General features: G+C 43.3%; 1 protein-coding gene across 1 annotated transcript in view; it reads left to right on the top strand.

Annotated features, from left to right (window-relative positions):
• The window catches only part of AAK1 (AP2 associated kinase 1), a 152,013-nt gene that overhangs the window by 92,124 nt on the left and 37,190 nt on the right, over positions 1-22,699 (top strand). The window contains exons 4-10 of the mRNA XM_052648743.1: positions 1,053-1,161; positions 2,623-2,765; positions 12,488-12,609; positions 13,880-13,961; positions 14,460-14,592; positions 17,186-17,289; positions 18,952-19,031. Of these exons, the coding sequence (XP_052504703.1) occupies positions 1,053-1,161; positions 2,623-2,765; positions 12,488-12,609; positions 13,880-13,961; positions 14,460-14,592; positions 17,186-17,289; positions 18,952-19,031 (773 nt within the window). The remainder of the gene's footprint in view (positions 1-1,052; positions 1,162-2,622; positions 2,766-12,487; positions 12,610-13,879; positions 13,962-14,459; positions 14,593-17,185; positions 17,290-18,951; positions 19,032-22,699) is intronic.

Raw genomic sequence — 22,699 nt, 5'->3', positions numbered from 1 at the left:
TCGAAAGTCAAATTGAATTCATTTGTTGTTCTTACAACCAGGAAAAAAATGATCAGTTTCATTTTTCTGAATTAAAAATCCACATATTTAAATAGTTCGTACTGTGGCTCTCTTCTAAGCCCCTCTGCAGTGTTTCTGGAAATGAGAGTCTTCGCTTCTGGCTTATAGGGAAGACTGATGCCCTGAGCAAGTAGGCAGCCTGTGACCATTTGGTTTTAGAATCTAGTTCAAGAGAGTGTTGAGCTCCAAAATCACTGCAGATGGTGACTGCAGCCATGAAATTAAAAGATGCTTACTCCTTGGAAGGAAAGTTATGACCAACCTAGACAGCATATTAAAAGCAGAAGTATTACTTTGGCAACAAAGGTCCGTCTAATCAAGGCTATGGTTTTTCCAGTAGTCATGTATGGATGTGAGAGTTGGACTATAAAGAAAGCTGAGCACTGAAGAATTGATGCTTTTGAACTGTGGTTTTGGAGAAGACTCTTGAGAGTCCCTTGGACTACAAGGAAATCCAACCAGTCCATCCTAAAGGAAATCAGTCCTGAATATTCATTGGAAGGACTGATGTTGAAGCTGAAACTCCAATACTTTGGCCACGTGATGCAAAGAACTGACTCATTTGAAAAGACCCTGATGCTGGGAAAGATTGAAGGCAGGAGGAGAAGGGGATGACAGAAGAGGAGATGGCTGGATGGCATCACCAACTCAATGGACATGAGTTTGAGTAAACTCTGGGAGTTGGTGATGGACAGGGAGGCCTGGCATGCTGAGGTCCACGGGGTCGCAAAGAGTCAGACACGACTGAGCAACGGAACTGAACTCAAGAGAGCGTTATGGTTTAGTTGGGTTGTAGAATTGCTATTGAAGATCTGGCCATGACTCTCAGAGACCAGTGAAAAATATGCCCTTGACCCTGTTTCTTAGTCTGACCTCTGCTCACTGTCAGTGTTGGTCTGTGTATTTAAGTTGCCTATGCTAATGGAAACACCTGGCTCTCTCTATCTCTTTTGGTGTCAGTAACGAATCATTTATTTCTCAACTCTTTACAGAGGGACCTGTCGGGGCATAAGAACATCGTGGGTTACATTGACTCCAGTATCAACAGTGTGAGTAGCGGTGATGTGTGGGAAGTTCTCATCCTGATGGACTTCTGCAGGGGTAAGTACATGAGCCAGATTGTATGCTCTTATTTCTCTTGGACTTTGATTGTCAAGGGGGTGGAGTCGTTGCAGTTAACGGTAACTGTACTCTAATGTATGTTGTTCTGGTTTTAAAGATTGGAAAACAAAGAGGCTGAGGGAGACAGAGCCTCCTGTGACTTCTTGGTTATTCTTACAATGGCAAAGATCAGTGGCACAAATACTGGTGGATAATACAGAACTCTAATTTTGTTAGGTTTTGGAAGGTTTGGTGCTTGTACGTGAATGTGGATGTATGAGGATGAGAATGAATGTGTTCTTTGTGATGCTTTAAAACAAATGATGAAGGCACATAATAAAGACCCAACTCCAGATGGACTAAAGAAACAATTCAGCTTCCCTCACTCGTGTGTTCTCTTCTCCACCCACACTACCATCCTTGCATTGGGAGGGAAAGAATCCTTTTTGTCTAATGGAAATGACCCTCCTCTTCTTGCTCCAGTTGTGATTGCCAATAAGGCTCCATTCAAATCATGCTGCTGTTAACAGTAGTTAAGGAGTTGAAAGCTTAGCATTTTGAGCAGTATTTATCTTGGGAAACCCAGGCTGGAGCATGAATGTATTCAGAGTTGACTGTATTTCATACAGCTGTTGTTTGGAGGTTCAGCTTTTTGGGTCTCAGCAGCTGCCACTTACATTCTTGGGTCACTGTTTCACTGTTTGGTGCCCAGTTTTGTAATCACCCCTGGTTCCACTAACATTTTCCTTGCCTTTCAAGACACTGTCCATAAATTAAATATGTTGCTAATCCTAAAAACACGATGGTAACCAATTATTCCAGCCTGTACTGTAACAGCTGTTAGCCTGACTTTATAAAATAGTACCGCATTGTTTCCTCCTGGCCATTCCTTTTTGGACAGTTAAATGTTCACAGAAGAGGCGGTAGGAGAATCCAGGGAGCTGGGTAATTTTCTAAGCGAGGTCATCAGTCTTTCAGTCCTAGGGATTAAGTGTTGATGTAGCATTTCTGCAGACCAGGCAGCAGGCAGTAAAGCCAGAGAGACCAAGCTGTTCCTAAAGTACAGGCTATCAAACTGTCTTCTTCCTCCTCCTGGGGTCTATTGTGCAATCTGATTCTTACTAAAAGATACAGCAAGTTGAACCTGTGGCCCCATCTGATGCACAACAGGGACAGTATAACCAGGCAACCAGAGCCAGGACCATGTTGTCAGTTCTGCTGCTAATCTTGAAGACAGAATGAGGGCAGTTCACATCTGAGCTGCTTTATAAAATGAAGAAACTGTTTTGAAGCAGTAGAAAACAGGTCGCAGGCTGGGAATCAAGATACTGGGGTTTAATCCTGGCTCAGCCAGTAATTAGTCGAATCCAGGTTGCTCCTCTGTGGACAGCCATTCATTCTCTTGAATAAGTGAAGGGGCTGAATATTTATTTCCTTTCCTCTGCTCTGCACCCCTTTCAGGAGGCCAAGTGGTCAACCTGATGAACCAGCGCCTGCAAACAGGTTTTACAGAAAATGAAGTACTCCAAATATTTTGTGACACCTGTGAAGCTGTTGCCCGCCTGCATCAGTGCAAAACCCCTATTATCCACCGTGACTTGAAGGTAACAGATCACCCTGAAGCTTTCTTGTAGAGTATTTTCTACCTGCTCCAGGAGTGGGGTAAATGTTATGGGGGTATGGGAAAAGCGTCAGGCTTGGTACCAAATTATGAGTTTACATTCTGCTTGGGGAGAGAAAGCACAGAGGAAAAAATAAATAGCAGAACAGTACAGTATAATACAGCTTCCCAAGTGGTACTAGTGGTAAAGAACCCGCCTGCCAATGCAAGAGACATAAGAGATGCAAGTTGGATCCCTGGGTGAGGAAGATCCCCTGGAGGAGGACATGGCAACCCACTTCAGTACTCTTGCCTAGAGAATCCCATGGAGAGAGGAGCCTGAGGGGCTACGGTCCATAGCGTGACAAAGAGCCAGACCCAACTGAAGCAGGTTAGCATGGATGCTCACATAGTACAATACAGTATCAATTTCATTGTTAAGCAGCTTTCAGAAGTTCTTTATAATCATCAAATGCCTGAATACATCTTTGTTGTTTTTCCCAATAAACTCCAAAATTCACTGTTTTAGGGTCATGAAGAGTAATATGCTAATTTAAAGTTCGTAAACAGCAGTGCCTAGTCTTTAAAGTCTGTTTTATATTTTGTAAAATCCATTAATTGATAATTTAAAAAATTTGTCCTGCTCATTACTATTCCCTTACACTGGACCTTTCAGACTGTAATCACTTGACGATGTTTGTTGACTGGAATTGGCACCTGGTCAGGGTTCACTAGCATCTCTGGAGCACTGACTGTGTGCCGTGTACTCTGTAAGACACTGCATGCGCACCATCTCTTGGGTGAGACACTTTCTTGTTAACATTTTACGGTCAGTGAAACTTAGGAGCAGAGAGGTTATGTGACTTAACTAAGGTCATATAACTAGGAAGGAGCAGTACCAGAATTTGAATCCAGCTCTTCTGATTCTAAATTGCAATTTCTTTTGATTATACTTACGTGAAACATGCTTCATGGCTAATATTTACATCAGCGTCCCCTACCATGAATCTTTTGGGCCACAGTGTTTGTGATGGTACCAGGGAAGCCTGGGAGTTTTTATCTTAGGCACCCCAGGTGGTTTTTGCATATTTTAAAGTTTGAGGATCACAATAGCATACTAGCTTTTCTGTTATGAGGATGTTTTTTAGTTTGTTTTAATTAGATATAATTCACATACCATAAAATTCACTCCTTTAGAATGTACACGTTGGTGGGTTTTAGTATATTTACAAGGGTGTGCAACCATTACCATTGTCTAATTCCAGAAAATTTCATCTCCTCTCACCACCACCCCCAAAAACTTCATCAAAAATTTCATCACCACCACCCCCAAAAGGCTGTACCCATTAGGGGTCACTTCTCATTCTTCCCTTAGCCCTGCCAGCCACCAGTCTACTTTCTATTGCTTATTCCAGACATTTCATCTAAATGGGCTTGTATGGTATGTGACCTCTTTCACAAGCAGTGTTTTCAAGGTTCATGTATACTGTAGCATATATCAGTACTGCATTCTTTTGGTGACAACATCCCATTGTGTGGACATACCACATTTTGTTAATTCCTCAGTTAGTGGACATCTGAGTTGCTTCTGCTGTAGCTATTATGACTCAGGCTATTGTGAACATTCACGTACTAGGTTTCACATGAGCGCATAGTTTAAGTTCCTTTGGGTACACACCTTGGAGAGGAATGGCTGGGTCATATGGATACTCTAACTTTTTGAGGAACTGCCAGCCTATTTTCCAAAGGAACTGCACTATTTTATATCCTGCCAGCCACTTACAGGGTTCCAATTTCTTCACACTAACACGTTTTTGCCCTATTTTATTTTTCTGTCCTATTGAATGCAAAGTCTCCAAATGCCTAAGACAGCCTTCTCCAGTGCACCTCAGCTCACAGTCAGCCCCTTTTCTGAGCAGAACAAGTATACATCCATGAATATTGTGAGCCTCACATCATACAAAACATAATTCTGTGGGGACAGTGCAGATACAACATGGTCCCCATGCTCATAATGTAAAAGCATTGGTGAGAGCATATAAGTGAAATATTTGGAACTGAAACTTAAAGAAGTGAAATACAAAACTCTATAGAACAAAGTGGTGAAGAGACTCAAGTCTCTTAGTATGTGGTTGGATAATGAGATCTGGCAGTGGTGATTGGGATCTTCTGGAAATGTTGAATTTTGAAGGACTGGTGGGATATGGGTGATCACAGAGAGGCTGAAGAGTATTTCAGGCAGAGAGCAGGGCCTAAGGATTGCGGAGGGGAGGGAACAAGAAGGTGTTTGAAGATGAGGAGGTGGGTAAGGGCCTGGCACCTGGCTAGTTACAGAGCAGGCCAGAGTGACTGTAGGCCACTGCTCTAAGAATGTAATGATGCTCCTTTTTTTTTTTTTTAATACACTTGATTTACAGTGTTATGTTAGTTTCAGGTGATGACACTTTTTTCCTAGTTCTTGGGCCTGTTAGTGTATATTTCAAAATAAGCAGTGGTACCAACATTTTAGGACCTGATCCTTGTCCCTGCCACTTGTCTTAAAGAAGCGTTTGGAAGGGGCCAAGAAAAGGGCTGGAGAAGTATGGCCTGGCTGTATCAGCACTGCTTCTGTGACCTGTATGAGCTCGGGTCCCTCCAGAGTCCCATTCCACCCCTCCATGTCAGATGGGGTTCGATTTCATATGAGAACTCTGGTTCTGTAGCTGTGTAACTGGTACCGACCGAGTTGTAAGCTCTGTGAGTAATAAGCATCCTTCATATTTCCAGATGCACAGGACGTGTTTCCATCTCCGACTTGTTCTCCTCCTGTTTCCATCCCCGTTTTCCTCTCCTCCCTGTAGTCTTTGACTCCTTTGTGACTTTTCCCTGACCTCGTGTTCTCCTGGACACTCAGGCTCCTGGCTTGTTCCTCCCATCACTTGGCCTCAGAGCCTCAGCTTCCTCGTCTGTGCAGCAGAGACAACAGCACCAGCCTTGTTAGGGCCTGGGTGGGGCTAAAGGACAACATGCGAGTCAGTGCGCAGGCACATCCTTGGTTCAGAAATTTCTGAGCAGACACACAGGAAGGTGAGAGCAAGGAAGAGGCCAAGAGGGCTACAGAGCCTTGTTTTAGAGAATGCTACTCGTATGTTTTTAAACAGTCTTCCCTCATTGTCACTTTTCCAACATTTATTGGACTAAACAAGGCCTAAATGATCATCACTTCACACCCATAGATAGCACCTGCCCAATTTCTGTGTGGCTGGCATATGAGTGTCCCATGGTGCTGCTGTGAGGTGGCGGAGAAGGTCGCCCATGACGGGAACCTGAGACAGAGTTCAGCATCTTGCCTGGGGACACGGTAGGTGGTTGGTCTCAAGCAGCCAGAGCCCAAACTCTTTCCTCATTGCTCTGAGCAGCCTGTGAGATGTCTCAGCAGAGGACCTGGGAGCACACCGGACTCTGAGGGTGAGGCCGGGCCGTGAGTGAGTGGCTGCTTCACTGTCTTCCCAGCCTGCCTTAGGCCCTGGCCCTCGCCCCTCCATCACCCATCACCCCGGTCTAGGAACGCAGTAATTGCGTTAAGTCAGTATTGAAGACTACCAGGTATGCCGCTGGTTTGCCCCTTGCGGTTCAGGAGACTTTGTTTCCTCTTCTCCTTGACCTTGGAAACAGAATGTACATAGGGGCCCCTGTGATTGGTCTAGAGGAGCCTTGTTGCTGTTGATTTTAGTCATTGACTCCTACCTGTTTTTTTGTGTTTTTTTAAGAATGCTTTCCCAAACTCCCCAAATGTAGGTGCCATCTAGACGCTTTTGCTGTCCTGTTAGATTCTGTGGATTTCTACTACTGTGTGCTTGGCAGGCAGTCACAGCTGCCTGCTGCAGTGCCAGCTTGCTAGGCAGGAGTGAGAAGTCCCCTGGACCTCCTGTTGCCCTGGCTCTGTCATTGCGTCACAAGGCCTCGGCCACTCTGCACTCCCTATCATGGCTGGTACCAGCCAGCAAGGTCCTAGCAGTGGCCAGAGCCAAGAAGTTCTTTGTTCTCCTCTTGGTCAGAGAACGTGCCCATGGCCGGTCTCTCTTGCTTCTGTGTGACCCGAGTTTCCACATGATGAGGAGGCACCCTTGGGAATAAGTCCGTGGGACACAGGAAGGAGCACAGACCAGGCCAGCTGTGGACCCCCGTGCTGAGCCAGTGCCACCCCGTGGGGAACTGAGAAGGCCCCTCTTGCCCTGCCCACCACGTGTGTGGTCTTTCTTTCAAATTCCAGAGAGGAAATAAGCTGACAGCAGTCCCTGTCCTTAAGCAGCGTATGTTCTGAAAAATAACCAAAACAGAAGTTCTAGTCTTTACTGAATGTTTCTCCTCAAATACATTATTTTACATTTTCATTATTTCTTCCCTTTTTAAAAATTATCTGAGGACTGATAGAGATCTTCATTGCAAATAGTAGAATTATGTTCCTGGGAAGGTCACATAAGTCAGTGCTTTCCTTTTACCAACAGGGAATCCTCTGCTCAGAAAGGCTGTGACCTGCACAGCAAACTCATTGATCAAACCAGAACAAAGGCCAAGGTTTTTGACCCTCAGTGTGGTTTCTGTTTGTTTGGTTTTTGCTATATTTTACCATGCTGTTTGCCCAAGCATTTAAGAAAGGGGATAGAGGGGTTAAGACTTAGTAAGTACATTCTAGGTTGAAAAAGTCATGAATGTCTCCTCATCTGTCAAGAAAGAGATTTTGGATCTCATGAAGTACGGTAGGATGAAGATTCTTGTCCTGTTTTTGGAATCACAGGTTGGAAAACCTGCATTTACCTAGTGCTCCGCAGTTTCCAGTGGCAATACACTCTGTGGCTGAGATGCCTGGGTGCTGTTTGTTTGGGATAATATCAAGATGAAGAGGTCAGAAGGAGGTGGCTTTCTAGACGTTTTAGTTGAAGCTCTAAGCAGAGTTCGGGAGTGACAGCTTTAATAATCCTCTCCGGCTGATTGTGGAATAAGGTCAGTAGCTTAAATGCTCAACAAGCTTCTAGATGGGAGGTTGTGAGCGAAGGTAACCAGCGTTCACCTGACTTCCTCAAGGACCTGGCCCAAAACAAAGTCACGACGTAGGATCCCTGAAGCTTCCAGAAGCTGGTGTATGAACCTCCAGTTGGTTGTCGACCTTCCTCATTGAATCCCTCTCGGCCCTGGTCATCTCACTCTTGGAGAGTCGTACCTGCCCTCGTCGTCTCCTTTCTGTCACATCAGTGCAGCCGGGGAGGGTGTAGTCCCTGCGGTGTGGCAGCCTGAGCCCAAATCTTGCCCTCACAGCCTTGTGACCTCTGCCTGCACTCCGTTCTCTCACGTGTCAAGTGGGTCAGTGTCCTTGGAAGAATGTCATGAAATACGTGGGGCAGGGTTGGACCCCACATATTAAGTGCTACTAGTTGCTGACACCGTTTTATTACTCTCCTCCCCCCGTGACTTCCTGTTCTCGGTTCCACTTAACCTGCATCTTGCACTTTCTCCAAGGCCCAGCATTATCTCGTCTCCTCATTCATGAGAGTGCTAGCCCATAGTATGTCTGGTCCCATGTTTTTAGTTTTCCAGTCCCCAGGACGGTGCTGCCCCAGCCACAGAGGCCTGTCTCTGCTTCGGTCTCCTTCAGTCTCCCTACAGGTGCTCTCACCACCGTGCCTTCATGCTGACCGGCCTCTAGTGAGAATGCTCATCCCCCAGATTGTTCGTGGTGGCGCCCCTCACCAGAGTGACCTTTCCTGAACGTGCTGTTTACAGTGGCATCCGTCTTAACTGACATATATTTAACCGGCTGGGGTTTTTTTCCGCAATATTTATCAGTACCAGGCAGTTACACTTTTTTTTTTTTAAATCATCAGCTGGACCCTAAGCTCCAGTCACAGCCTTATTTGTGGAACTTAGGAAGGCACTTGGCACATAATAGGCGGTAGTAGGAGTTCACATGTATTTCTCTACTAAAGGAACGATCTTACATGTGTACAGGGAGGCTTGCAGTGTGCCTTCATGGTCCTTCTCTTCCTTGTTTCATAAGAACAGTAACAGAATCATTACCAGCTTTACGTTACAGATAAGAAACCTGCCCGAAGAGGTTTAAAGGTTCATTCAAGGCCAAACATCTAATATAGTCCCCGAGTCTTCTGAACCCCAAGTCCAATGTGGTTGCCACACATTGTGCTCTGTGCTAAGTGTTTTGTTAGTGATGGTGCTGGCGCTGATGGAGGGCAGCTGCCACCTGAGCTTGGAGGTTGTCACTGGTGTCACAGGTCACAGGGACAGATGGCGAGGGGGCGGAGCTGTGGCTGCTGCCAGGTGATTTCACCTCCCTAATCTCACTTGATCCTCCCCACAGAATTTCACGGTAGCCAAAGCAGGGATTACTGTTCTCATCTGCATCGATAGTTCTCTGATATGTCTCAGGCTTTCACTCCATTGATATCTCTGGCTCTCTTGTCTGTTTTTGAACACACCCTTAATTTCTTCTGGTTTTCCTATGAATATAGGTCTGTACAGTGGTATCTTTGTGGGAGGGAGGAAGGCAGAGTGGGGAGCAGGTTAAATGTAGCGTAATTCCTGAGTTCTATCAGTGAAACTAACCAGAAATACAAGCCAAGTTTTTAAGGTCTGGGTAGAAAACAAAAACAAAACCTCATTGTGCATCATCTTTATTCCGTCCTTTGTCTACTCAGTTTTCCTCCCTTCCCCAACAGAGATTTTGGTCCCTAGAATGACCTTGTTTGTGTTTTGATATGGGTTGGCTTTTCAATTTTCTAGACTGTATATTCCAGGATTAGAAGTATAGCATCTGATTTGGGAAGGGACTACTCATATCCAGTAGGAGAAACATGGTTTCACACGATCCCTGTAGGGTGGCAGAGGCCAGCAAGGAGGGTTGTTGCTGACAGACACTGAATAAAGCAGTTAGAGGTCCCTTACGTGTGTAAAATAGTGGGCTGGGTATTGTAAGGGACACATGGGCAAAATATAATTATAGACCAGAGATGGCAATTTCTCTTCAAAGGGCCAAAGAATAAATATTTTAGGCTTGTCAGCTGTATAGGCTCTGTCTCAACTGCTTGACTCTGCTGTTGGAGCAAAACAACAGCCATAGACAAGAGGCCAAGTAACCTGTGGGCATGGCTTGGTTTGGCCAGGTCTCACTTTGTCAACCCTTTCTAGCTGTAGCAAGTTCTGTAGGTTTTTGTAGGGTGGCCAGGGAATGTTTTCCTGAGGAGTTATGACTTGAGCAAGGCCTTGAAGAATGGCTAGCAGTTGACTAGCAGAGAGGGAGCAATTGAATAAAAAGACAAACTAGTCATTGTAGAAAATGCTTAGGAGACATTGAGCAAATCAGCCTGACTGTTGTTTGGACATTTGGTTCCTCATTACTGGATTCCTATTATAGGGGCATTTCTGAACTTAAAGAATTAAGAAACCCCTGTCCTTAGGCTTGTAGCCAGTCCATTGGGTGAGCGTAGTCATCCCTACCAGGTAGGAGGGTGGGAATGGGGGCCTTTGGGTAATTATTCTGCCTCCTATCCTGGCAGAAAGGCAATTACCTGTCCTTCTCTAGAGTTGGATTGCCTAGGTACACTTCCTTGCTTAATCACTGTGAGCCTCACTTTCTCTGTCTGTATAATGGGGATTATTGTTATATTGTTACTCTAAGGATTGAAAGAGATAATCCATGTAAAGTGATGAGACAGTCAGTAAATAGTAGCTATTCTTCTTAAAACCTCTAAATTCCACTGGAAATATTAGTATTGCCTTGTTGGAATTATTTTAGATTCCTGAAGTGAGTATATGTTCAGGATAGCTTGACTGTTTCACTTTGTGTAAATAGATTAAACTGATGAGCATTATACAAAGCTGTAGATGGTAGAAATATTTGCCTGATTCAGTCTTGTCTTTGGGGAACAAGTTTCTCCTAAGAATTCTTAACCACAAGAGCTTATCCGCCCAAGTTTATGGTCATAGTTCACACTGCCTGGGGGGCTAAAACCCCCAAGGTCAAAACTGTAGCGCCTACAATTTTGTGAAGTGATTGTAGGTTATTAGTGCCCCAGGTGCATAAGTATGTTATTCCTGGAAGAATAATAGACCTTAAACTCAGGCCTCTTAAGGCTTCCCACAGATGAATTCCGAGGAACACGAATCAACAACAGTGACAAAACCCCTCACAATAATATATCGCGAGTTGGATACTTAGTTGGAATAAGGAATAATAAACTGTAGAGTCAGTTTTTAAAGACTTTAGGTATTATATTTATAAAATGCAGACTATAAAATAAACATTTTTATAATCTATAATCCTAGAAAAATTAAAAGAAAGTATAGAAACAGGAGACATCATAATTGACAAGATATTTTTAAAAGAACTACTAGTAGCCAGGGCCTGGGTATTTGGTGGCTCCTGTCTTATTTCCGACAGTCTCTCTCTCTCTCTCTCACACACACACACACACACACACACACACACACACACAGAGTGTCATATGTATTTCTCTTTTTCAGTTTATTCCATTCAACAAACATTTTCTATTCCAAGCACTGTGTTAGGCATTGGTAGAGAAGATGGCAAATATCTGTGCTTGTCCTTAAGGAGTTTCTAGTCTACTCTTACCTTTGTTTTCCAAAGGTGATCAGTCTTCGGAAGGCTGAAGACAAAAGACAATGGAGGCCACAGACTTATTGACCTAACAAGATTTTTTGGCTACCATTTTACTGCCCACACATAGCCAGGTCTGTCCTCCAGCACACCAGTCAGCTCAATTCACCTCTGCCAAAAATTAATGCATCTTGAGTACGGTAGTACCCATGTTTTGGAATTGTTCTATCTTTGGCAGAATCCTTTGACACCAAGAATTTCTCTAGCTTCTGGTCTTTGGAAGCTCCCTCCTACCCAGAACTCCTAACTCACTGCCCAGAGAACATATCTACAAAAGTAGAAAGATGGTACTTTCACAGGAGAACTGTGCATTTGCCCACAGGCCTTTAATCACTTTGAGAAATAACTAAAATAATAGCAAATATTTATTAATTCAGAAAATCCTTACCTACCATGGTAAATAAATTGATATGTATGTTTAGAAGGTCTAAATGAAATCACTGATATCAGGAAGAACCAAGTACTGAAGGAATGTAGGGAAAGGGTGACATTTTTCTGAGGATGGCTTCAAGGAAGAAGTGGCATTTGAATTAGAGTGGTTCAGACAGTAAACAATCTGTCTGCAATGTGGGAGACCCAGGTTCAATCCCTGGGTTGGGAAGATCCCCTGGAGGAGGGAATTGCTACCCACTCCCATATTCTTGCCTGGAGAATCCCATGGACAGAGAAGCTTGGCGGGCTTTTAGTCCATGAGGTCACAAAGAGTCAATCACAACTGAGCAACTAACAGTTTCCCTTTCACTTTTGAAAGATGAATGGGACTGTTTCTGCAGAGGTGAGAAGTGTGGCTAGAAATCTAGAAAAATGGAACTCTTTGCTCTCCCACTGTGGAATTTCCTCTTCAGCACTCCGCCCCCCACTCTCATTTTCCCCTGTTACTGTGCATCTCTTTTTATTTCACTTGGAATGACCCCTGTTGATACACTTGGAGGAGAATAACTTTCCTATGCACATTAATGAGATTATCAGAAATAAAACCTCTGTGTGTAATGTACACCAAATTTTCAAACCAGTATTAAATGACATCTTGGAATGGGTGGTTGCACAATGTTTTTCAGGTTGAGAATATTCTCTTGCATGACCGAGGCCACTATGTCCTGTGTGACTTTGGAAGTGCTACCAACAAATTCCAGAATCCACAAACAGAAGGAGTCAATGCAGTAGAAGATGAGATTAAGAAGTAAGCCTTTCCTCCTTTCTCAGAGTTTTATCCATTATAGGATCAACAGTTTTACTTTCAGCTTATGATTGAGAGGGTCAGGGTGAAAAGACAATGGTGCCAGTCAGTTGCCCCTCATCTCAGAACATCATATTGGCAGTTGGGTTGCTTGATTTTTAGTTGGAGGATAGGGAGGGGATTCACAATCATTGATCAGTGGACTAAAACGAAGGAATTTTATAGCACTTTATCAATGGTCCTATGGTACATAGATCTTTTGATTTTTATCCCAGAGCCCTTAAAAAGGTGCATACACCATGGAAGTACTGTGGTGTCTTTCAGTGGGATCACAGCAGCTGTGACATTACCAGTCAGTCGGTTGTGCTTTTTACTGAACCCTAAATTGCTATATATTTTTTTCCTGCTCATAAGGAGCTAACCTGCAATTTAGTGGAATTAATGGTGAGTAGGGCTATTAAAGTCTCTACAGACATTGAATCACTGACTTCCATGAGAAACAGCTTGTTTAGATTTGTTACTCCAGTAAGAACCTGGGCCATTTCCCCCTGTTGTCCAGAGTGTTAGATTTTTCAGAGGCAGCAGTGCTGACTGTTACTGCTAACAATCAGCAGTGTAGAGTGCACCCGTACAACCCAGCCTGGGGCAGGAGGACTTCTTGTCCAAGGCCCTGATGGGCATCTAAGCCAGAGGCTCAAGCAGCGCAAATTGCAGGCTTGGTAACACTAACTCTCACTTTGAAGATGAACTTCTACTTCTCTTTTCTTGAGCCAGAAAAGAGAGAAAAGCTGTTCTCTCATCCCTATTCCATCAGCAAAGATCCATCTACCTCCGGGCCCACTTCCTGCCTAGCCGGGCCCATTTTCTATCCTGAGTGTCCCAGCCAGCGTCACATCTCTGTGTTGAGCTGAGGGGATTACTCTATATTTTAAAAAACAAACCAGCCAAATACAGTGTCAGACAATAAGGATTTATAGGAGACAATTTTGTTATTTAAGGACCCATGGAAAGTTGCTTTTAGGGTTTATTTAAAGCCTTAGTGTCTGCATCCACCTGCTCTTAGAGTGGGAGGATGGCACTCTGAGGGCATGGTGTGTGCCAAGGACAGCTCTTCCTTCCACCTGCACTAACGTCCCGTACTCTCTTCTCCTGAATGCTCCCAGGGAACTTGACTGTACTAATAGATATATTCTTTAAAAAGTAATTCTGCTACCCCTGGTTTTCAATTATAGCATTGACATATTTAACAAAAAAATGAATCTCTTGATTGTAGGTACACAACGCTGTCCTATCGCGCACCAGAGATGGTCAACCTGTACAGTGGCAAGGTCATCACGACGAAGGCAGACATTTGGGTAGGTGTCACTAACCTATCTGCATCTCAGATGTCAGTAGTCTTGGCTGTAAACTCCCCAGCCTAATCCAGACAGTGCTGAAGCCAGACTAGCCACTGTACCGCATCCCATTCTACTTACCCTTCAGGGTTATTCTTGCCTCGAGGTGATCAGCCACTGCTTCTTGAAGCCTGTCAAAGACAATGACTTCAGACCTCTGGGAAAGTTATTCATATCACCTGCCCATTACTTAGGTGGTCTTCACATGTGTTACTAGTTCGTAAGGGCAGAACCAGCTGAATACTTGTTCTCTTTTGAAGCACAGTTGGGTAATGATGGTAGAAATAATGACAGGTAAATAGTGATGTTGGGTTCTAAATTCAAGTTTCGAATAGGTTAATAATGCCTAGTGTTTAGATCAGCTAGTGAATGTGGGTGGTGCCAGTGTGTCTCAGTAATCCCATTTTCAGTTACGGTAAATACACCTCTAGTAGCACTCTGCTTCTCTTACTTTTTCAGGCTCTCGGATGTTTGTTGTATAAATTATGTTACTTCACTTTGCCATTTGGGGAGAGTCAAGTGGCAATTTGTGATGGAAACTTCACAATTCCTGATAACTCTCGATATTCCCAAGACATGCACTGCCTAATTAGTAAGTATTTGAAGGTTCTAGTTTCATATTTTTACTTCTGATCTCTAGAAATGGAATGGAAGATAAAGGGGTTAGATTCCAGGAGTGATCAGTTGGATGGAAAAATAAAGAAATCAATTGATAATGATTGGTTGCTCAAAGATCATGTGATGGTGTTGAGTTAGAGTCGTGAGTCTTTTTGCCACTTGATTTCACACCTGGGCCAGCCACCCAAGCAGAAATCCTTACTGGGCTTTGAGCATTACAGAGCATTGCTCTGTTCTCTTGCAGTCTGTATGAAAGCTCCGGTACCAAAGGAGTCCAGCTGACTCAGATCACGTGATAAGAAATTCATCTTTGCAAAACCGGAAGCAACTCAAATTAAAATGATGGCAATGCATTGGCTGAAGTGAATTCATAATTGAGACTATATACCTCAGTGGAACTAGTTTTTTCCTCTCATTTAGGTTCGTCACTGGATTTCAATAAGGAGCATTTAAACTCAATGTTTTAAAAGATTTTAAGATTCCACACTCTTTTGTATCTTCATAGTAAGCATATGAACTAATATTTATTAATCAGATGGCAGAGTAAGTAATCTTTACTCAAACCCCTGTACTGGAATGCTGAAGTAACAGATTTTTATTATATTTTTACTTTGGTCAAGACATTCAGTATCTACCTTTTAACAATGACAGACTGTAAATCCTAAATGGAGAAAATAGATGAAGCCAGTGTGAGTGGAGCATCTGACATTTGTTGAAGGCCTACTTGTACCTCATTTAATTCTTAAAACCCTATATAGTAAATATAATTATCCCTATTATACAAACAAGGAAACAGTACCTCAAAAAGTATACGTATTGTACCCAAGTTAAGATAGTTTTAGCTTCTAAGTGACCACCTCTTCCGTTATACTAGTTTTATCAATTAATCTCTTCTGTTTATTAATGCAAAAGTAGGGGCAATATTTGAAGAAGTGGAGTATGGTATTTAATGGTTGTTGGATTGTGTTCAGGGGTAAAGCGTTATATCTGTGCTAAAATGGCAGCTTTATAAATGAGCTTGGAAAGAAATATGGAAAAAAATGGCCAAATTTGTTGCTAGAGTGGTAGTATTTTTTGATTAAAAAAAAATTTTTTTTTTACTTTTGTGCAACAAATTTGTATTAGGAAAAACAACTCTTTATGAATGTGTATAATATGGTATCTTTCCAACACTCTGATCTATTTCTCTTTACAAACTATTGGAAGAGTCCGCTGTCACCGTAACTCATACGTCTAAAGGAATATTTCCGTCTTGCCCCCTGCATACACTTTCATGTCCAACACAAGGTTCCCCTCTTTTCAGTTTCTGTCAGGGGTGTCACCATTCAAGCCTAGATCACTGAAATGTGACCTTTTCTTTGGATCTGGCCAGCAAGAAAAAAAGAGAGTCATTTCCTAAGTGGTAGCATTAATGCTTTCTTTGAAGTTTCTCCTGTTTTCATGACATTCTCTCTGATCTCATCACTGCCGCCATAATACATTCCAACTTTGTCAGCTCATGCGTGTACTGGTAAATTGGCCAGCCTCTCCCCTCCTTCCGTCTGTCCAGCACACCCTCACTATGAGATTAATCTTATAAAATGCCACCCTATTACGTCCCTATTCAGTTAAACCTCATGCTTGCCGGTGGTCCCGCATATTCTGGTTTCCTTCTCCCCACCGTATTTCCCTTTATTCTCTGACGAGGAAACCTCTGCCCTGTCCTCTTGGCTCATCTGTTCCTTGCAACAAAGTGTTCTCTTGCCTTCCTCCCAGTCCATTTTTTCTTAGACTGTTTTCTTACCTGGAATTCTTTTTTTCTGTGTTTCCCTTGATGCACTAAATTTTTTCCTGCCTTCAAGGGCCAGCTCAGCTCCTGCCTCTTCTGCAGAGCCCTTCACCAGGATGCAGCCTCATCAGTCTTTTCTCAACTTAGTGTCCAAACCATTCATTTGATTACTTAAGCAATACATTGCCTTACATTACTATTTGTATGTATTTGTGTGTGTGTGTGTGTGTGTGTGTCTTCTCAATATTTTTTTTTCCAGCTTCAGAAAGAGCAGAAGCTTAAAGGACTGGAGACAGACACATGATCTATAGGTCACGGTAAAAGTAGAGATGTATTGTTATCTTGCAGTTTCTTTTAGATGAGAAACCAGCTAATACCTCCAACAAAAGAATAATAAGTAAACTCTTGAAATTTTGAGTTTAGGTTATAATTATCAAGAACAATCATTTGTCTCGCTGACAGTATGAAAAAAGGAGGCCAGAATTTCCTAGGAACCAGATGATGAATGTGTTAACTTCCACACTGAGAACTTGAGTCCCTGTTGTGCAGTGCACAGAACTTGAACTTAAAGTATTTTTGTTACAATTCAAAAGTGTTATTTTCTTGCAGATATTTAAAATTTTAGGAAAGTCAGAGCTTCCCTTTCTGAGAGGGGAGGAAGAGGGCTGATTGCACCCTCTGACTTTTCTGAGAAGTAATTTTAAAACAACAGAATTTTGGTAGTAGAGAAATTATGCCTCTTAGCTAATGTAATAACTCTTCAGGTATCATTAAACAAGTTCATGTATGTTTATCTTAGGGTATATGTTGGAACCAGACCCTGACAAAAGGCCGGATATTTACCAGGTTTCCTACTTCTCATTTAAACTACTCAAGAAAGAATGCCCAATTCCAAATGTACAGGTATGTGAGAGGTATTTTTTAGGGGACGTAAGCATGATTGAATTGTCCTTTAGTGTTCCTGGTGTAGTAGTCAGCTATTTAAAATGAATGTAAGTATTTCTTGCTTTATCTAGTAAGGGGCATTCAAACAAAGCTAACTATGAAGCAGTTGCTATACATAGAATCCAGTTTTCCCATAGAATTTAATTATAAAACTGAGGCAGTTATACATACATACACCCAAGCACACATACACCCAAGCACCGTAGGGATTGAGTTGAACACTTTGGGTGGAGATTGACCAGCCTTACCCTGTGAGCAGTCATAGTTCCCCGAGAGTCACTGGCCTCTGTATTTACCTAGAGGAGATTAGGCAGGCTGCTTTCCAAAGGCAAGGCCCTGGACTTGCCCCTGCGCCTGGTGGAACGTGAGCCTGTTGTCTCTTTTCTCCTGCGTTGTAGTGGAGCTTTCCTGATTTTGCTTCTGCTGCTGCCCAGTCTGTAACACACACACTTTTCTTCTACTCTCCCCACACACTGTGCAGCCATCAGAAGGTTTTCTGCTCATAGTCATCCTAAACTCTACACTCAGTTTTCTGAGTACAGTGCTTGCAGGCATGCTTTTGACAGACTTGGTATATTTTTCATGTCATAGTATGATCCAACTTTGTTGAGTATTTTACTAATAGACGCTGTAATAAATAATTTCTGCTTGGAAATTGTCTTGCTAGTTTAGTTTCTCCAGTGATGAACTTCTGATGTCACTACTGGGGTTTGAAGGTGCTGATAAATAACACTTGTCCTTCACTGCCACATTTGGAATCAGATGTGGGAATCATTCAGATGGAGCTCAGCATTTTGGCTTCATCACTAATAAAACTGAGTCAGAGAATGTGGCTTGACCAGTCAGCGTCCCTACCATTAGCTCCGCGTGACTGAGCAGTGTCCCTGATTCCTGAGGGACATGTTCTTTCATAAAGGAGGGGAGGGGAGGGTGGCCAGGCCAGCTCCCTTTTCTCTCCCAGTCTTATCAGTCAAGTAAGCTACTCTTTCCCTTGGGAGAAGAATGTTTGCAGGGTGGGAGAGAAATGAGAAGAAATTTCCTAGCAGAATCACCGTCCCCCACACCTGAAAGCGTGAATGAAATGGAGGTGCCTCCTAAAAGCTACTTTCATGACCAGTTTTCCATAGTTCAGGTTTCTCAGATTAAAACAAGGGATACTAGGCACTAACCTAACACGCTATGATATCTTTTGCTGTCTCACTTTCTCACTCATGATGTTAAATAACGTGGATTAGAATTGCAAGCATTCAGATTGGTAACTTGTTTTAAAAAGTAAGTTTTGGGAAGTGGGCCAAAATAGGAGAAGGGACTCAAAAGGGACAGACTTACAGGTATAAAATAAGTAAGTCCTGGGGATGTAATGTGTAGCATGTGACTATACTTACTTAATAACACTGTGTTGCGTTTGAAGGTTGCCGAGAGAGTAAATCTTAAAAGCTCTCATCACCAGAAAAAAAAATTTTATAATGATAGATGTTAACTAGACAAAGATTTTGCGATATTTGCAAATATCAAATCAATGATAATGTATACCGGAAACTAATAGAGTGTATGTCAGTTACATCTCAATTTTTTAAAAAATCTGTGATATCCTTTTAAAATTTTCTTTCAATTCTCTAGAACTCTCCCATTCCTACAAAGCTCCCTGAACCAGTGAAAGCCAGTGAGGCAGCTGCAAAGAAGACCCAGCCAAAGGCCAGGTAAGAAATGCCTGAGAGAGCAAGCATCCTACTCCTTGTTGCTACAGTAGTAGGGGAGGGCGCCTAGTGTTTCTTGATTCTTCCACTGCCAGGGCCAGAGGCTGCACAGAACAGGAAAGGAAGCTCTGTCTCCCCCAGGCAGAAACTGTTCTTTGGGACTGCCAATTGGAATACAATAAAATACAGTGATCTACATCTGAAAGAGAATCAAGAGCCCTGTGGCTGTTCCCTTTGCATGGGAATAGGTGCAGAGAATTCAGAACAGGACAACGGCAGATCTTAAACATTGCTAGTACAAAACTGTCCTAAACTCATGTCCTGGCCTTTGCATAGCCTGGTCTACCACCTTAATCTCCAGGAATTCTTACTTTCTGTGGCTCCATCCAGCCACAGTGGGGAAGGACAGGTCAAAAGCATTTGAGTTGTGAAGATCAAAAAGCCTGTGGATCTTAAATAATCCATATTCTAAGAAGCCAGCCAAGAGAGGAGTCAAGAAGCTAAGATTTTATTTGGGGAAATGCCCCTGTGAGAGAAAGTAGAGAGGGTGCCAAGGACGCTAGGCGAGCCATCAGAGAGCCTCCCAGCAGTGAGGGAGTGACCCAGGGATGGGGAGTTGAAGACTGGTTTGAAGTGACCTGGACTGCCTGCCACACAACGTAAGGAAGGTGCATCACTGGGGAATCCTGTCTTGTAGGAATGGGCCTACCCTAAAATCCTTGTGGCTAGGACATGAAGGCTGAGAGCAGCCTCTGGGAAGCGTGCAGTGGATTTCAGAAGCACTAGTGGATTTCAGCTGCGGTACTTGGTCTTTTACCCTGGTAGTCGAAGGTCTGCAAGGCACATCCTCATGGCTGCCATGCCTTCCAAATGGTAGGTTCTCTTGGTGGTCTGGAAAAATGTTTATATCCCACTTTCCTACCACACTTCCACGGCAAGGCACCTTAGCACAAACTGTATCAATAAAGCACCCTATTGGGACTTCCCTGGTGGCTCAGTGGTAAAGAATCAACAGGAGACATGGGTGCGATTCCTGGTCCAGGCAGATCCCACAATCCTTGGAGCAACTAAGCCCATGCACCCACAACTACTGAGCCTGTGCTCTTGGGCCCACGAGCCTCAACTACTGAAGCCCACACGTCCTAGAGCCCATGAACCACAACAAGAGAAGCCAGTGCAATGAGAAGCCCTCGCTCCGCTGTGAAGAATAGCCCTCGCTCGCCGCAACTAGAGAAAGCCCAAGCAGCAACAAAGACCCAGCACAGCCAAAAATAAATAAAATGATACAAAAACAAACAAAGCACCCTGGGTGGAGATATGTGAATTTTAATAGAATAGTATGTTTTAAACTTCTATGTTTTAAAGAATTCTTGAACATTTATAAAATGCCTGGGGCTATTCCAGATGTGGTAGTAAAATAATAAGACTGGTTTTCAACAAACTTAGCTAACTGCTTCTGTGATGTTACTTTGCAGTCTGTTTATATCTTAGTGAGTCTGCCATGTTCATTTTTGGGAGTTGCTTTTGGGGCTGATTTTGGTCTTATGGTAATCTTGTACTCGGCCCAGGTATGGTATGTACAGAGGCTACACAGAGATCCGTTCCCACTAAAGCATAATCATTTGTAAGAATTCTATCACCCGCTGACATTTGAGTAGTACTCTGTTGTGTAAAATGGAGAACGTAATATCTACAGCATGAGGCAGACATGAACATCGAATCTACCTGTGACTGTCAAACTTTCGTAAACTCCATGATGCCCAAACTGTTGGTTTGTATGACCTCAGTAATGCTGAAAGAATATGCAGATCTTAGAGCCAAGAGATTTGGGTCTAAATTGTCCAATATATAATTTTCTGTGATTTCATTTCCACGATCATATTCACTCCCTAGTGCTGAGAGGTGAGTTTTTCTTTCAGTCTTAATTTTTAAATTAGCCCTATTCATGGAGGCATCATATACACCAGATACCATACTGTGTACTTTACATACGTCAAGTGACCTTCTGCCCTTCAAACAAACCTGTGAGGTTGTTGCTATTCTCACTTTACAAGTGAAGATATGGAAAGTGAGACTTGTACGTCAGTTGCCCAGGTCGTCAGTCAGTATGTGGTTAGTGAAGGACCCACAGCTCCAGCATCCTCACTCTTTCTCCTCTGCACACACAGTGGTTTGCCCAGGATCACACAGACAGGGCAGTGTAGAGCCAGACCTCCTGTCCTCAACACTGTATCTTCGTACAACATATTGAGGTCCATGCAAACTGACATTTTGGGCACTCTTCAGTTTCTGGAATGTTTTTACAGTTGTTGATACATTTGATGTTCACATCTGCCTCGTAATGTAGATATTATTGTCTCCACTGTATTCCTGGAGGAGGAAATAGCAGCCCAGTATTCTTGGCTGGAGTATCCCATGGAGAGAGAGACCTGGCAAGCTTCAGTCCGTGGGGTCTCAAAGAGTCCGACACAACTGAAGTAACTTAGCACACACACACACTACTGTATACATAAGGGACCCTAGGCCAAGAGGTTCAATGCCAAGCCTGTTATCACAGTTAGTTAGTGGGGAGCTCAGAGACACAGGTTCAATCCCTGGGTCAGGAAGACCCGCTGGAGAAGGAGGTAGCAACCCATTCCAGCATTCTTGCCTGGAAAAGAAAAAAAGACCCATTGTCAGAGGAGCCTGGTGGGTTGCAAAGAGTTGGCGGCTGTTCACAAGCATGAGAGTTCAAGTAGAGTTTTCTCTGATTCCAGATTCCATTGATTCTAAAAATATTGCCCTTAGAAGACCAGTACAGAAGTTCTTGGCATTTGGTTTTCTGCAGAAGCTTGTTTACCTCCCTCACCCTGGACTTGATCTTTCATACCCCTTTCTCCTCTTTCCCAACACCTACCCCGTTTTCCTCCCTGATTCCTTCCCCAGATCATAGCCTCCCCCAGTGTGGTAGCTTTTGTATTACCAGTTCTTCCCCCCAGCATGAGAGCAAGAAGCTAGTGAAAAGCCTCAGGGTCCGGAATGGACCTGTCTTGGAGGTATGTCATGAGGAAGAACCAGCTGCGTGGCTTCCTATTTTGAATTTTATGGAGACTGTACCAGACATATTTCGGAAATATTCATGAAGCTTGTTTATTTTGGCCTTCATCTCAGCTATAACTCCCAGAAGTGTGTTTGCAAAGAACAGTTGCTGTGACCTGAGTAAGGTAGCAGCCAGCTGCCTGGACTGCTCAGAATCAAAGGAAGCTACCACCTGGGTGGCAGCACTATTACAGAGAGCAAACCATACTCTGTACTTATTTGGATTAGGTCTGGCAGTAAGTTCCAGAAAGTGCAAATGACAGTGGCTTATATAAGGTAGTTTTGGGTTTTTTTTTCCTCTCTCTCAAGTAAACAACATCTGGAGGCAAGTAGTCCAGGGCTGGTACAGAGTTCTGTTCGACAAAGCCATCAGGTACCCAGGCTGCTTTAAACTCATCACTACCATCCTTATGGTTATGGCCATGCCCTCATGGACTGATACGGCAGTTGTGGCCATCCCTCTTCCAAGCAGTAGGATCAAGGAATAGCCAAAGAAGAGTGACAAAGAGCGTGCATGGAGTTTCTTAAAGTTTCCAGAAACTGCTCCATAACAGTCTGAATATATCGCATTAGGGATATAAACAGAACTTAGA

The sequence above is a fragment of the Budorcas taxicolor genome, chromosome 11 (genome assembly GCF_023091745.1).
Source record: "Budorcas taxicolor isolate Tak-1 chromosome 11, Takin1.1, whole genome shotgun sequence".
In the NCBI taxonomy this organism is placed as follows: Eukaryota; Metazoa; Chordata; class Mammalia; order Artiodactyla; family Bovidae; genus Budorcas; species Budorcas taxicolor.
This window is presented reverse-complemented; position numbering and strand designations above follow the sequence as displayed.